The following is a 15,174-nucleotide window of genomic DNA, read 5'->3' as shown; positions in this document are numbered from 1 at the left end:
CCGGGTGACAGGGCTGCCCACCTGCGTGCAGAGCCACCACGGTGCAGCTGGGTGGCGGCAGGGACTCTTGGGGCAGGGACAGGACGGAGGAGGTGGAGTGGGGCCAGGGTCAGTCCATGTTTGATCTCAAGGAGTTGGAGGTGTCCAGCGAGCAGGAAGGGGTTGATCCCCAGGGAGAACAGACAAACATGGCTATGAGCGGCTTTCGTCCCTGAGGAGGAACAGGGCTGAGCACTGCAGTGGGCAGCTCCAAAGGCAGGCTGGGGTAGGCAGCCAGGGCAGGGCGAGACAGGACTGCTGGGCACGGCCCTGCTGTCACCCCGGGGCTCTGGCTTTGTGCCTAGTGGGGGCTGGCACGGCACCAGGGCCTGCCTGGCCCCTGCCAGTGCCCCTGCCCAGGGCAGGGCTGGGTGGCCCTGACAGCCGGAGCTGGCAGAAAGCCTGCAGGCCGGCCCTACTGCTCAGCAGGGTCTGGCAGCCTTGGGCAGGAGGTGCCTAATTCCCCTCGGCTAGAGATGTCTAAACTCCTTGGATGTCAGGATCCCCAACCACCTGGACCAGAAGCTCCAAAATCTCATGGGCTGTGGGTGCCCAGTCCCCTTGGGCTTGCTATGCCTCAGTTCTATGGGCCCGGGTTCTTCACACTCCCAGATGGTATTTCCCAGATCCATTGGCCTGATGGTCCTAAATCACTTGAGCAGATGGTGCCTGAGCCTTTTAGCCATCCTAAATTGTGTAGTTCAGGGTACTGAAATCCTCGGTCTGGAGCCACCTAATCCCTTTGGGCTTTTGTTGCTAAGACCCTTGGACCAAAGGCTCGCAGACCACCTAGGCTGAAGACCTTTAACCCCTTTCAAAAGCCTGGTGGTTAATCCTCCTGGACATGAGGGGCCTGAACCACTCTGGCCACAGGATTCCCCAGTCAGTTATAGTGGAGGATGGAGCTGCCTGATCCAGCTGGGCTCTTTGTGTCTAAACCTGGTGGGTCTGTGGGTCACGAACCCCTTCGGCCAAAGTTGCTCAAATTCCTTGGGCTCGGTACCTAATCTCCTTCAGCTGGTAGGTCCTAAACCTCTCACACCAAAAGTTCTTTGGTCACCTCAGCTGGATGGACCCAAATCCTATAGACCTTTGGTTCATTACTGCCTGTGGTGGGTACCCAAAACCCACCAAGATGCGCGGATCTTAGTCACCTGTGCTGAGAACCCCAAATCCCTCAGGTGGGGGCACCTAATGCTCCTGGGCTTGTCGATCCTCAAGGACCATGATGGTCTGTTGCTCCAAAATCCCTCAGGCCTTAGTACATGACTCCCCTACAGTTCCTAAATCCCATGGATGGGGTTCTCCCAAATCCCTCAGACTCCGGGGATCCCAAATCACCTGGTTTTGGGGTGCCTAAACCCCTTGGGACAGAGCCTCCCCCCCCCAAAAAAGGCCCGAACAACTCCAACAGAAGCTGCCGGAGCCGCTTCGAGCTCCAGGAGCCCGGCGGGGGGGGGGGGGGGGGGGGGGGGGGCGGGGCGCGCGGAGCCATAGCGGCGCCCCGCCCCCCCAGCCCCGCCCCGCCCCGCCCGCCAGGGGGCGGGATGTGGCGGCCAATGGCCGTTGGCCGCCGGGGACCCGCCCCCTCGCCGGCGGGGCGGGGCAGGGCAGCGCGATGTGGCGCGGCGCGGCGGTGCGGGTGCTGCGGGGTGGCGGGGCCGGGGGCCCCCGGGCCGCTTCGGGAGCGGCGGCGGCTCAGCTCCGCCGGCGGCTGGAGAGCGAACTGGAGGACATCCGGGGCGCCGGCACTTGGAAGAGCGAGCGGGTCATCGCCTCCCGCCAAGGTCCCCACCTCCGCTTGGTGGGCGGCGGAGCCGGTGCGTACGGGGCGGTGGGGAGGGCTCTCGGCCTCTTCCCCCGGTGCGACGCTCGTGCTTCTCTTTCTCTTTTCGCAGGGATCCTCAACTTCTGTGCCAATAACTACCTAGGGCTCTCCAGCCACCCCGAGGTGATCCGCGCTGCCGTGGAGGCCCTCGAGAAGTTCGGTGCCGGGCTCAGCTCCGTCCGCTTCATCTGCGGTACCCAGGTACCGGCGCCGGGGCAGCACCCCCTGCTCCAGGATAGCCTTTCTCAGGGGCTCTGCTCAGACTCCCCTCTTGGCATTCGTATGTGCACACAGCGCTAAGGTACACGTGGCCAGGAGGAAAAAAAGCCTGCCGAGTCCCTGCTAGCCAAAGATTTGGAAATACGCCAACTTAAACCATTACAACTCCTCAGAGAGCAAAGAAATGAAAAACCCCTCCAAATTCAGAAAATGAATGTCTTTTTGCCTCCCTTAAGGGTCAAAATTACAGCGAAATGGCTCTGTCAAACCCACCCCAATTTATCCCCGCTGGAGCCCTTTCAGAGCCCTGGCTGGTTAAGTGCAAAGAAAACTCAGAGCTGCTCCCCCGTGCGTGGGGAGCTTGGAGTCTCCCTGCTGCACTTTTGGCATGCAAACCCATAACCACATTTTAGGGCCGTGTTTGCAAACGCTTTCTGAGCACAACTGACTTCTCTCATGCACACACACCTTTTCTGGATAAAACCTGGCTGTTTCCTCCCCCTGCAGTCAGCGTCTGACAGCAGCGGGCAAGTGAGAACTTGCGCTGCCCCACTGGTGATGCTCACTCCTCTCTTCTCTTTAGAGTATACACAAGGACCTGGAGGAGAAGATCGCGCATTTCCACCAGCGGGAAGACGCCATTCTCTATGCCAGCTGCTTTGATGCCAATGCTGGTATCTTTGAGGTTTGTAGGGCTTTCCTTGTGTTATGCATGGAGGAGGGAGGTGACGGCGATGTGCCTCCCATGCCTTCCAGGGGCTCTGATGTGAGCTCTGTGCCATGAGAAGATGACAGTGACTGGTGGTGGAGAACCCTGCCTTGGTGCCCTTGGACTGGGGAAGCCATGTGGAGCTGTTTAATCAGCGCTCACCTCCCTCTTCCCCAGCCAGGTCCAGGTTTTGGGGATGGCTCCCATTTCCTGAGAGGTCTGTATTCCTCCTTGAAGCATAGGCGGGGGAACGGGTGATCCCCAGGTTTGCTGGGGAAGGGGAGGGAGGTTTTGAGCTCAGAAGCCACAGGCAAGAGCCTAGCCTAAGGAAATTAGGGGACAAGGTGGCTGGGAAGGAAAGGGGGAGGTTTAGCAGCGTCCGGAGAGATGTGACAGCTGCAATCAAATGCAGTCTTGTCCTCCACACTGAGAGAGGCTGGAAGATCTCAGTGAGGTGGCGCCCTGGAGCAAAGGATGATCCTTTCTGTTTGGTGCGGCCAGGCCCTGCTGACCCCAGAGGATGCAGTGCTGTCGGATGAGCTGAACCATGCCTCCATCATCGATGGGATCCGCCTGTGCAAGGCTAACAAGTACCGCTACAAGCACATGGACATGCAGGACCTGGAGGCCAAGCTGCAGGATGCGCAGGTACAGAGGTCTGTTCCCACCCCAACACGAGGGTGCTCACTTAGCTGTGCTACCTGCGTAGTAACCAGCCCTGAAGGGTGAGTTCTGCCTTTTCCCATGCAATAGGCATTGTTTTTGCTGATAGGTGCAGGTAGGCATGGATGGGCAAGGTGGGGAAGCAGCTAGTTGCAATGCAAACCCCCTGTCTCGGTTGGATATATCGACTCCCTACAGGAGTTGGGCTATGTCCTGGTCTCCTTCGCCAGCCCCTCTCCTTAGGGTGACATCTTCTCCCCTGGGGATGCCGCTTTCCCTCCCACAGAAACATCGTCTGCGGCTGGTGGCCACCGATGGTGCCTTCTCCATGGATGGTGACATCGCACCCCTGAGGGAGATCTGCCAGCTGGCCCAGAAGTATGATGCCCTGGTCTTCATTGACGAATGCCATGCCACAGGCTTCCTGGGACCCAATGGCCGGTAAGGGGTTGTTCTACCCATTTCTCCCCCCTGACCCTGATTACCTCTGAGGCAAGGCCAAAGATGGTGATGGCCAATGTGTTTTTGTCTGGGGACTCCTGGAACCACTGTTTCTTGAAGACTTCGCACCCCACCTCTGCCTCAGCCCTCCCCTCCTGATATATCCCTTTTGGAGCACCTGAAGGGATTGAAGGGAGATACTTTAGCACTGACCCATCCCAACGCAACAGCCACTTCTCTGTGTGTAAGGGATGGTGTGACCATCTCATCTGCCTCTCCTGGCAAGCAGTTGGACTTCCTGATTTCCGAATCCTTCTGCTCTCAGCTATCACTTTCAAATGCTTGGGTCTTGGGGGTTCTGTGGAGTTAGCTTGCACAGTTTGATAATTCCATCAGGGCAGCTTTTTCCTCCATCCCCTGGAGATCCTCCAGGTGCTAAGCAGTGCACTTGTTGCAGGTGTTTGCTGAGAACAGACACTTGTTTTGTTCAGGCACATGAGCACCAAGCACTCCATTGCGTGGTCCTTCCTGCTCTCTACTGGAAGGTAGAGACCTGCGTGAGGCATCAACTGTAGGAATGAGTAATGAGTCCCTCCTCAGACAGAGGGATAGTGCAGGAGATGGTAAGACGAGAAAGCCATCTCTGAAAAAGTCAAAAGTTGCTCTATGAAGAGCTCCCTTCCAGCTCTCTCCTCTCCAGACAGATCTCATGTGGGAAGCTGGCAAGTCCACATCAAGCTGTGAAATAGGTGGGAACTAAGCCCCGCTTTCCTTGGGGTGTGGTAGCCATGGTATGCATTGAAGTATACCTTGTCGCTCTGTCCCAGTGGGCTTTCTGGTCCCAGCAGCTGCAAAAGCAACTGTTTTATTGCTCTGAGGTGTGTAAGTGCACAACGGCTTGAGGAAGAGAGAGTAGTTACCGAGTGCTTCATGAGTTATGCTAGTTTCAGCGTGAATGTGATGCTGTTTTCTACCACACTGTGTTTCAAGACAGCCAACAGAGAAGCTGGGTGGTCATGCTCCATCCTGCCTTTTTGGGCTGGAGGACGCAAAGCTGCAGAGCAAGTTTGCCATGTCAGTTGGACCTTGACACGAGTGGTTTAGGCCTTTGTGCATTTAGGGCAGCACATCAGTGATGTGCTCAGCCCACCTCAGAGGACACCGGCTACTCTGGCCAGGTAACTGTTTTCCCCTGGTGTATGCTAATGGTGTGGCATGTCAGAGGTGTGTGCAAGACCTACATCGATGGCTAGTGTTCTGTTAGGACTATTAAACTTCTGTGTGGGAAGTTTGAGTGCTCTCCCATCTGTAAGGGATGAAGAACCCATGCTCTTACCTTGGGACATCCCAGCTTAGCCTTTCTGCAGGAGAAGGGAAGGTCAACACTTGGGTTGAACTACCACAGGGGGATGTTCTTCCTTTACCAGAAAGGGGCACACCAGAGACCTGGCTGGTGGCGCTTTGTTTCCCTTGAGGCATCAGGTGTAGAGCAGCTTCCCTGGGGTGTGCTAGCACAGCTGATAATGTGACATTCCTTTTTCTACAGGGGTACCGATGAGCTCTTGGGAGTGATGGACAAAGTCACCATCATCAACTCCACCCTGGGAAAAGCTCTTGGAGGAGCTGCAGGTGAAGACATTTTCCTGTCCAAGGCCCTCCATGCCCTAAAGAGCTCCACAGCATCACTTTGATGTTTCCTTCCTCTGCCTAATGATAGAGCAACAGATGTATGTTGTCCTCTTCTACTGGTGGCATGAGGCTCAGTTTGGGACCCTGCTGCAGGGTCAAGGGAGGTCCAGCCATGTGCTCCTTCCATTGTCATTTTCCTCATGGCCTTTGGGGTCAAGGTGGAAACTCTTGGTAAAAGGCATCAGTTGTGATTTTTTTAGGCCTGGTTTGTACTGAAATTCCTGCTGTAGGTGACAGGTTGGCTTTAGCGAGGGGCCACCCTCTGAACAGGTCACGCTGGGGTGCCTTGTCCATTTCTCTTTCCTCCATCTGCAGGTGGGTACACAACTGGCCCAAAACCCCTCATCGATTTGCTCCGCCAGCGCTCCCGCCCGTACCTCTTCTCCAACAGCCTTCCCCCTGCCGTGGTGGGCTGTGCATCCAAGGCCCTGGACCTCCTCATGGAGAGCAATGCTATTGCACAGTCCATGGCTGCCAAGACCCAACGGTGAGGGGGCCACATTGGGGTGGGAACAGGGGGAGAGGTTCATTAGGAATGAGTTGTCCACGTGTGTTTATTCACACCCCCTCCCCCCCGTGATAGCTGTGAAGGCAATTTGCAAGTCGTGGCTGGGGGATGCTCAGGGGAAACCGCAGGATGTGCCTGTGTGTGTCAGACAGATGTGCAGGCAGATGTGTCACATCTGGATGCTCTGCATGCTGGGACACATCTGACCCTCAAGCAGCTGCAGTCCCATGGAGCGGGAAATGGCAGAAGGTCACTCCAAAAAGAGAGATCCCTTCCCTGCGCAGGAGATGCAGGTGGAGCAGAACCACACCCAGCCCTCAATGGCCAGGGTGTCTGGGGGAAAGCAAGGCAGCAGTCCCCAAGGACAGCGGTGACAAGGTTTTACTCATCCTCTCATCCTCTTCACCAGGTTCAGAAGCAAGATGACAGCAGCCGGCTTCACCATCTCGGGGAAAGACCACCCCATCTGTCCTGTCATGCTTGGGGATGCTCGGCTGGCTGCAGTGATGGCTGAGGACATGCTGAACAGAGGTGAACTGGGGAGGGAGCTCTGGATGCAGACACATGCCTTGAGGGAAAGGACAGCCACTGGTGGTGCCACCACTGTCCTTCCTCCAGAAGGAAGGACATGCATGAAATCTATTTCTATACCCTCCAGCTGCAAATGTCCTCATGGTCCTCCCAGACATTGCTGGCTTCACCTGCTTTCTCGTTTGCGCAGGGACGGGTTTACATTAGCCCTCTTGTCCTGCCGTGCTGTACTCCATCCTCATCATTGGCCCTAACCCTCATTTCCATGCCTGGGAGCAGGTGCCACTTGAAAACCCTGAAGTCTGGAAATGGTTATTGAGAGGGGAGGGAGGATCCAAAAGCCTTTCTAGCACCCACTACCACTTCAGCCTCCACCCTTCCCAGCCAGCTCTGACTCTCCGTGCGTTTTCTCCCCAGGCATTTATGTCATTGGCTTCAGCTACCCCGTGGTCCCCAAGGGAAAGGCCCGCATCCGGGTCCAGATCTCGGCCGTGCACAGTGATGAGGATATTGACCACTGCGTGGAGGTCTTCACTGAGGTGGGACGGAAACATGGAGCGCTGCCTTGAGGGGCCAGCAAACGCCTCTTCTGGTGCCCTCCCTGCCCACGGCCAGGTGCCTGTGCTGGGCGAAAAGGATTGAGCAGCACACTACCAAAAGCAGGACCAGTCCTCAAGGCATTGCAGCCTGTGGGAGGCTGTGGGTGTGGCACTGGTAACCAGCTCTTGTGTCATTAAAGGTGTCCTGCAGTGCATTGGATATTTGTCCAGCTCTTGTTTTCTCATCCAGGAGCTGCAGCCCATCCCCATCCTCTCTTGCTATGACTGGACACTCTGCTGTGTCTTCCCTGAAGCTTCAGTCCGGGCACTGAAGCACCGCAGCTCTTGCTCTCTCCTGTGGCTGTCCTGTGTTTGGGTGCCAGAGCACTAGGTCATCTCAGCAAAGACCCACTCTGAAAACACTACCTGCCGTTAGGCAGTCAGAGAGCAAGCTATGGGGTGATAATGTGTTTGACATGAAGCAGAGCAACTGCAGAAGAATACAGAAGTTAATCCAGGGTTGCAGCGCTTTACGGGATGCAAAAGGCAGGGGAGAAATGCATTTTCTACGGGGCTGCCACCAGACCTTGTTAGAGCACCTGGTAGTGTGTGTGACGATTTTATTTAATTTTCCATCTCCGCAGGGCCCTGAGCTCAGCATGCTGATAAAGTATGATATGGAGTTCCCTCTGTGTTGGCTTCAGGCCTTCACGGTGCTGGAAACTCTCCCCCCTTAACAAAGGTCAATATTTTGGGAATGGGGAATGTAACGGGGAAATGGCAGGGGGTTGCGCTCAGGCCTCTTTTGCAACCTGGAAGAGATGAAGCTGTAGCCAGATGGGCTCTGGTACAGTGGTTTTGAGTTCCTAAACCGAATCACTGCTGTTTTGAGACCAATACACATACACCCCCTCGTTGCCCTCTACTTGCACACCTCCGCTGCACATCTGTACCATGCTCCCCCCACCGCCTCCCTCCCGCTGGTCCCCAGCCCAGGCCTCCTTCTCTCCCCTGGGCTTCTGCAGGCAGCCCTGCTGATGTCTCTGCTCCACTCAGGGCAGCCAACCCAAGCAGTTTAACCCTGCTCCAGCTTTCAAGTCCTCCCTCAATGGGAGAACAGCCATACAGATGTCTCGCTGCTCAGCCGCAAGCAAGAGCAGCAGCAGCCTCCCTTCCCTGCGATGCGCACACTTGTTTTTGTGTGCACGTGTGTGTTCCCCCCTTCTGCTCCTCCTCCTCTCCTCGCCAGGTGGCCTGAAGTCTCTCTCCTCTTCGTTTCTCCCAGGCCCCTTGACAGCTGACTCCCCCCTCCAGCTACCTCTCCGCCTGCTTCAAGGCCAAGCTCTGCAGCGGACTGCGCGGGGAGTGTCAGAGCCCGGAAAGGCAGGAGGGTCAGGCAGTGGCACGCTGGAAATGAATAATGCAGTGCCCATCGACTGCAGGCACTGTGTTAATACTGCATTCCCAGGCAAAGCCTCCAGGTCTTTATTTCTTCAAAGCCTCCCGACCTAGGTCTGATGCACAGCTCTTTGCAGCTTTTAGCCCAGAAAGCAGAGGACTTTTTGCTGGGTGGGATGTAGAGGCAGACACCATTTTTCGAGGATGCAGTTCCCACCCTGGGCTCACTGAGCCACCCCAGATCCCAGTCCCTCCAGTCCTGAGCCACCACCCTCTACACCACGTGGGGTAGGTGTGGGATCCCCATGTCTTTCCCATTGTACCACCGAGTAGGGGACTGTCCTGTCCCATCCCATTTCCATACGCACCCACCCCCACAGGTCCTTCCAGCCCTGGGTCTCTGCCCACCCCCCGCTTCTTCCACCCTCACTAGGCTGCCTCACTCCAGTCCCAAACCTGCCCCCCTTCCCGTTGATGCCCTCCAGCCCCTCTCCACACTGCTGTTTCCACCCTGAGCTGTGATCCACCTCCCTCTACCCCTTCCCTGCTGGCGTCCCTCTGCCCTCATTCCCTGCCCGCAGCCCTGCCCAGGCAGGCAGGGATGCCCCAGCTTGGACTGAGTCCACTGGCGCTGATGCAAAAATGGAGTCTGAACCTGCCGTCGGGTGCCGCCATTCTCCCATCCCGCGTCCTTCACCAGAGATAAATGGCGTGCAATGGCCCCCACTGTTGCAACCTCCCCGTGCTGGCAGGCGAGGGGTGAAGCAGCCGTGCTTCCCCTGCCCGGGGGGTTTGGCAAGAAACAGCAATGCCCACATCCACTCCCCGCTTCCTTTCTGGAGGTTTATTTCTCCATTTGGAGACTTACACCCCTGGCTCCCTGGCTCCAGGGGTGAGTCCAGGTGGCTGCTCACCTCTTCAGGCCGTTTGGCTGCAAGAACAGGAGGCAGGGGGTCCCTCCACAGCCCCCTGTGGCCCCTCAGCGGCAGGAGCACTTGCAGGCAGCCACGACAGGGTAGGGGATCTGCCGCCAGGCACAGTGTGGGGAGCCGGGGGACCGGGGGGCCCAGCAGTGCCAGGCCAGCAGCTTGATGTGCGTGAGCTGTGCAGGGCGGCAGGTCATGCCGGGGGGCCAGGAGCAGCCGGGGGGGCCAGTCTCGCAGGCAGTGTGGCGCACCCAGCGTGGCCAGAAGATGGGTCCCAGGTCGACCCAGGCAGAGGTGAGGTGGCAAGCAGCCCGCTCCACCAGCCACTGCCGCAGGCGGCGGGCCAGGGACCCCAGCAGCTCGGGGGGCAGCCCCGGGCTGGGGGGCAGCAGGACGGGCAGCTCCAGCCCCTCTGCCTCCCGCCACAGCTTGCGGCGGTAGCGCCCGGCACCCTCCGCCAGGTCCCGGCTCAGGGACTCCAGGTTCTCCTCAGGCATGCTGCCGTTGCGGCTCCGGGGCTCCTCCGTCGCCATCCAGAAGGGGTCAAAGGCCGAGCCCAGCAGCCGGCGCAGCCGCCCAGGCCGCAGGTGCCGAGGCTTGGGAGAGTAGCGGTAGTCCTCGGGGGAGAGCGAGAGGCTGTAGGGCCGCACCGGGGCTGAGGGGCGGCCACGCAGCAGGTGGGCAGCGGGGTCAGCAGTGCCGGACAGCGGCGGTGGTGGCTCCTTGGGTTCCTCTGGCGGCGGTGGCGGGCCCAGGGCACCCGGTGGTGGGAGCAGGCAGAGCAGGAGGAGGAGGCAGCCACAGCGTGGTCCCTCCATGGCGAGTGGTGCTGCGGCGGCCTGTGCCGGGCTGCAGGTTCTCACTCCGCCGCATCCCCCGGGTTATCGCTGCGTCCTGAGGTACGGCCTTCCCCTTTTCCCTGGTTACAGCGGCTGATAGCGAGCCAGCAGGGACACGCCGCTCCCTCCCGCCAGAGGGGCAGGGGGGAGGAGAGGACACATTGTCCCTCCTGCCAGGCCGAGGGGTGCCACTGACAGGGGCATCAGGGCTGCCGTGAAGGGGAAGGGGCCGGCACCTCCTTCTCCTCCTCTGCATCCCGCCCTATCGTTGGAAGAGGCGTCCAGGACCTCCCCAGCAAAGGGAAGCTTGTGGTCTTCAGGTCTTGCTGGGAAAGGACCACCAAGCTGCACTCGGCCTCAGTACACCTGGAAGTCCACAAGGCACAGGTCCCATCACAGGGGTAGACACGGTGGCAGGGCAGGAGGGCTGTGTGGGTTACTGTTGCCTCTCAGCACATCAGCCGGCACATGTGCTGTCCTGGGCAGCGGTGAGGGAGCTGAACCTCTGGAGATAGCCTCTCTGGATGGCTTGTCCTCCCTTCCTGCACTGCAGTGCCCCAGCAACGCTGGTGGAGGGCAGACCTGGGCTGGATGGAAAACAAAACCTGCTTTCCCCTCCTTCCCCAGGTCAAACATTGTGGGAGAGACTCAATCTGCTCTGTGCCATGCTACCAAGAATTAATAACAGCTAGTAATAGCAATTAATAGCTCATGCTCCAGAAGGTTTAGACCCATATCCCAAGGACAGGGCAGGGGCCAGGCTCACTGTGGTGGGATATTCATGTTTTCCGGCGGTGTTGGGCAGCACATCCTGAACACCCAGTGATGAGGGGTGCCCGCAAGGCCCGATGGGGTCCATGGGACCCCGCCCCCTCCATCCTCCCTCTCCCACCTAAGAGCAGCAGGCTTTTTCTCCGCCGCCCCCTCCTCACTGGAGCAGGGAGCAGCTGAGCCTATGGGAAGGCTGGGCAGAGAGAAGTTAACTCCAAATCCAACCTCAGGGAGAGGGGAAAAAAAAAATACCAGAGATCAATGGATCAGCAGCAAGAGCAGAGGGAGGGAAAAGGGGGAGACAGAGAGAGCAAAGGAGCTCCAGAAGGAGAGAGCTGTGTGTGGGAGCCAGGAGAAGAGAGAGCAGAACTGGCACTGGGCAGGAGGAGGCAGTGGAGCACTGGGCAAGGATAACGGCACTGCCGGGACAAACTCTTTGGCGGCCCACATCCTTCTCACTGCTGTTGCTCGGGCTGGACTGAAGGTCTCCCCACGAGCAAGCAGCGAAGCGGCAAGCCCTTCCTCACAGAGGTAAGTAAGTGCCAGCTTCCCAACCAAGGGGCAGCCTTGGGCTCCGTGAGCAGGGACACAACAGTGCCCAGAGATGCCCCGCTGCCTACGTGCGAGTGTGTGCCCAGAGGGCGACCGGGGTCCTCTGCTGGAGCGAGGAGATCCCACGGGGCCAGGATGGAGGAGCCAGATAGTTACCAGTAGGACAGAGGGGACCACAGAGCCAGAGAGGCAGGGATGACCTTTCGGTGCAATATAGAGAGGCTGCTGGGAAGGAGAAGCGGCGTGAGCTGAGGGATGGGGGACTGTGGGGCAAAGGAGCTTGCACGACCCAAAAAAGAGTTAATTGCATGTCAACAGTTGCTAGATAACTGTCTTTCCCTCTTGGTTGCTGCTCAGCGAAGGACAATTTGTTCTAATGATAGCACAATCCAGGGAAGGCTCGCTAGGAGATAGGCTGTTGGCACTCCCTGCCTGAGCGCAGTGTTACTCAGAGCTAGAGGAAGTTTTGCAGCAAATCACAATACCTTCAGCTGCAGTAATAATATGCTCCTTCGCAATGATCATCATGTTGTGTTTCAGGTGGCTCTGAGGTCTCCCCCCCATCCTCTCCTAGCTGCCACCATCCAACCCATGACCGCACCTCAGCCTCAGGAAGGAGTGCCCTTAGTTCGGTCTCCTCTGTGGAGCATAACTACTGCAAAGGGAGCAAAGGGCAGCCAGCTCCAGGGTGGAGGTGGTCCCAGCTGAAGGAGCTCCCTTGGGGCAGGAGTGTGGTGGGGTGCTACTGCTGTGGGGTATCATCCAGGCATCAGGTCCCTGCTGCCGGAGGTGGCACAGCCCTGTGGCAAGGGTGCCAGGACCGCACACGGCCCACGGGAGCCCCTTTCCCCATGGCCTCGCAGCCAAGCTCTGTTGAACACCAGCCAGGATTTAGACTTGCCAAAGCAAGCAATCCCAAGAGGTTTAGCAGCTTTGGGATTGTAGGAGGAATGTAGGGGAGGCCAGATGGCAAGGCAGGGTGTCCTTCAGGGAGCTAGGAGCACAGGACGTGCTATGGTGGGGACGTGAATGCGGGCAGGATTAAAGGGGCTTCGGCTCCACTTGAGCGAGGCAGATGTGGGCTGACTGATCCCGAAAGCATTCTTGCTGGCGCCATCAGGAGGATCTTGATGTCATCATTTAATTAGCTGGTTGGGATTCGTGTCTCTGGGAGAAACAGACAAAGGCTGGGCTCAGGCACCTTAGGGCCAGAGCTCTGGTGGCCACTGTAGTCAACACTGAGCAGCACCAGCTTGCCTACAGCCATACAGATGCTGTGTCTCCCTTTGTCCCTGAGCAGGTCCCCGCAGTCAGATGGGGAGAGGTTGGGAGGCTGGAATGCCTCCTCTGACAGCCCGGAACTGCGAGCTGCAAGGATTATCGTGCCTGTCATCTCCCTCATCTTCCTCCTGGGCACTGTGGGGAACGGGCTGGTGCTGGCCATGCTGCTGCAGAATAGCCAAGTCAAGTACAACACCACCAACCTCTTCATCTTTAACCTAGCCATGGCTGGCCTGTGCTTCATTGTCTGCTGTGTTCCCTTCCAGGCCACCATTTACACTCTGGATGGGTGGCTCTCTGGGGCCTTTGCCTGCAAGGCTGTGCATTTCCTGATCTACCTCACCATGTATGCCAGCAGCTTTACCCCAGCCGCCGTCTCCGTTGACAGGCATGTGTCCCCTCCCCTTTGAGTCTCTCAGCTCAGGGACAACGTGTTTGCCACCCTTGAGCTAAGGGGTGGGAGAAAGGCCAGTCCTTACCCTGTTGAGTGACCTGTAAGAAGCAGGTAGGGTGTCCCCAGAGGCAGGGCCAGCAAAGCCAACCTCTCCAACTTGCTGTACCCTTTCCCAGCACCAAGCCAAGCTCTCAGCCTGGTTACCCAGCCCTCACTTGGGAAGGAGGAGTGCAGGCATACGCTGAGGCTTGGTGTCCACCATGCAAAACCAAGAATGGCAAAGCTCCAGGGCAGCAAGCAGAAGAGAAAGAGGGAGCCCGCTGGGTCCTGCTCCTGTCCTTCTCTTCCCTGGTTCAAGAGGCATGCTGCTTGCCCTTCCCGAGCTAGCACGGCAGGGTGGGTGACAGACATCCCAGACCCGCTGTTGGGATGACCCTGATCTCTGTATGAATTCACCATAACCCTCCCTCCCAAGAGGTGGGGATGGGGAGAGATGGGTGGCTGCATGTGAAGGGGTGCACAGATGGCATCTCCACAGGGCAGGAGAGGTATCTCATCTCACCCATGTTGTGTATGATCTCTCCTTCTTCTTCCTCTTCCCACCAGGTACCTGGACATTTGCTATCCGCTGAAGTCACAGATCGCGTCACCTCCCAAAAGGCAGGAGTGGCCATTGTAGCAATCTGGTTGCTGTTGCTGCTCTTCGTGGGGCCTTACCTCAGCTACTACCAGATTGTCCATTACCACAGGGTGCCCATCTGCATCCCCACCTGTAAGGAACAGCGCCAAAAGATCCTGGACATCCTCACATTTGTCTTTGGATACCTCCTGCCCGTGACCATGGTGAGCCTGGCAATATGCAAGGACCATCAAGTTCCTGTGGATCTCCGTAGACCCCATAGAAAGGATCTTGGAGTCCCGGAAGGCCAAGTGTAAGGTCACCAAGATGATTGTGGCTGTGGCCATCCTGTTCTGCCTCTGCTGGCTGCCCCACCACCTGGTCATCCTGTGCTTCTGGTTTGGCCACTTCCCCTTCAACTGAGCCACTTATGTTTGCCACCTGGCTTCCCACTGCCTTTCATACGCCAACTCCTGCCTCAACTTCATCATTTACGCCCTCATCTCCAAGCATTTCCTCAAGCGTTTCAAGCAGGTCTTCACCTGCCTCTTCTTCCAGAGCAAGACCAGGAAGAAGAATAAGAGAGTTGGAAAGAAAGTCGATGTGGTCAATGTGGGCAAACATTTCACCAACAGCACCAGAGGTTTCTATGGAGGCAACACTGAGGTGACTCAGGTCCCAGAGGAGAACACCATGAAGAGGGACCCTGAAGGTGCCAGTCATGATGACAGAGCGTGGACTCACCAGCTACAAGATGCCATGGTCTCTGTGCAGAAGGAGCTGCTGGAGGAGGAAAGTTTGGCAACAGCTGGCCATTCCCGAGCCATGACCCCTCCAAGAGGAACTGAGGAGTTTCTGACTGTTCATTACAGATGAGCAAAGTGAAGAAGCCTGTTTTCCAGCCTGTGAGTAACCACTCCATTCCCAAATGGGCAGAATAATGTGGGGCAGAGGGGAATGGATACAGCAGAGCCATGGAAACCTCCTGTGGCAATCGTTAACCCACTGTCCTCACTCACCTTCATTCACTGGACCACAGCATTCATATAGGAATGGCACAATCCCCCCATACAGATGCGGAGTGGAGAGGCATGTTAATGTGTTGCCAAGTGACCTGGGTGGCATTCCTGCAACAGGTTTTAAGGCTTCCATTTCCCAGCTTCCTAACTTGCTAATTTTGTGCAGCACCTTGAAACTCTAAGAGGGAGGCAACGAAGATGAAAACATC

At 57.5% G+C, this 15,174-nt stretch overlaps 3 protein-coding genes across 3 annotated transcripts; 2 read left to right on the top strand and 1 right to left on the bottom strand.

The window, feature by feature from the left end:
* The first annotated feature begins 1,657 nt into the window (after positions 1–1,657).
* Positions 1,658–7,386, top strand: GCAT (glycine C-acetyltransferase). The gene is made up of 9 exons (XM_059816742.1): positions 1,658–1,859; positions 1,938–2,068; positions 2,670–2,771; positions 3,297–3,443; positions 3,745–3,899; positions 5,446–5,528; positions 5,904–6,075; positions 6,506–6,627; positions 7,045–7,386. The coding sequence occupies exons 1-9, from the start codon at positions 1,658–1,660 to the stop codon at positions 7,194–7,196; spliced, it is 1,266 nt and encodes a 421-aa protein (XP_059672725.1). The 3' UTR covers positions 7,197–7,386.
* Positions 7,387–9,543: 2,157 nt separating this feature from the next.
* On the bottom strand, positions 9,544–10,347 carry LOC132316978 (noggin-like). Its single transcript, XM_059817237.1, has one exon. The coding sequence runs from the start codon at positions 10,306–10,308 to the stop codon at positions 9,544–9,546; it is 765 nt and encodes a 254-aa protein (XP_059673220.1). The 5' UTR covers positions 10,309–10,347.
* On the top strand, positions 10,307–14,822 carry GALR3 (galanin receptor 3). The gene is given in 5 exon segments (XM_059816700.1): positions 10,307–10,389; positions 12,953–13,321; positions 13,934–13,962; positions 13,965–14,182; positions 14,184–14,822. Coding segments are annotated over 5 exon segments (1,338 nt in total).
* The last annotated feature ends 352 nt before the right edge of the window (positions 14,823–15,174 follow it).

Source organism: Gavia stellata, chromosome 4 (genome assembly GCF_030936135.1).
Source record: "Gavia stellata isolate bGavSte3 chromosome 4, bGavSte3.hap2, whole genome shotgun sequence".
In the NCBI taxonomy this organism is placed as follows: domain Eukaryota; kingdom Metazoa; phylum Chordata; class Aves; order Gaviiformes; family Gaviidae; genus Gavia; species Gavia stellata.
Note: the sequence above shows the minus strand (reverse complement) of the source record. Positions and strands in the feature narration are given on the sequence as shown.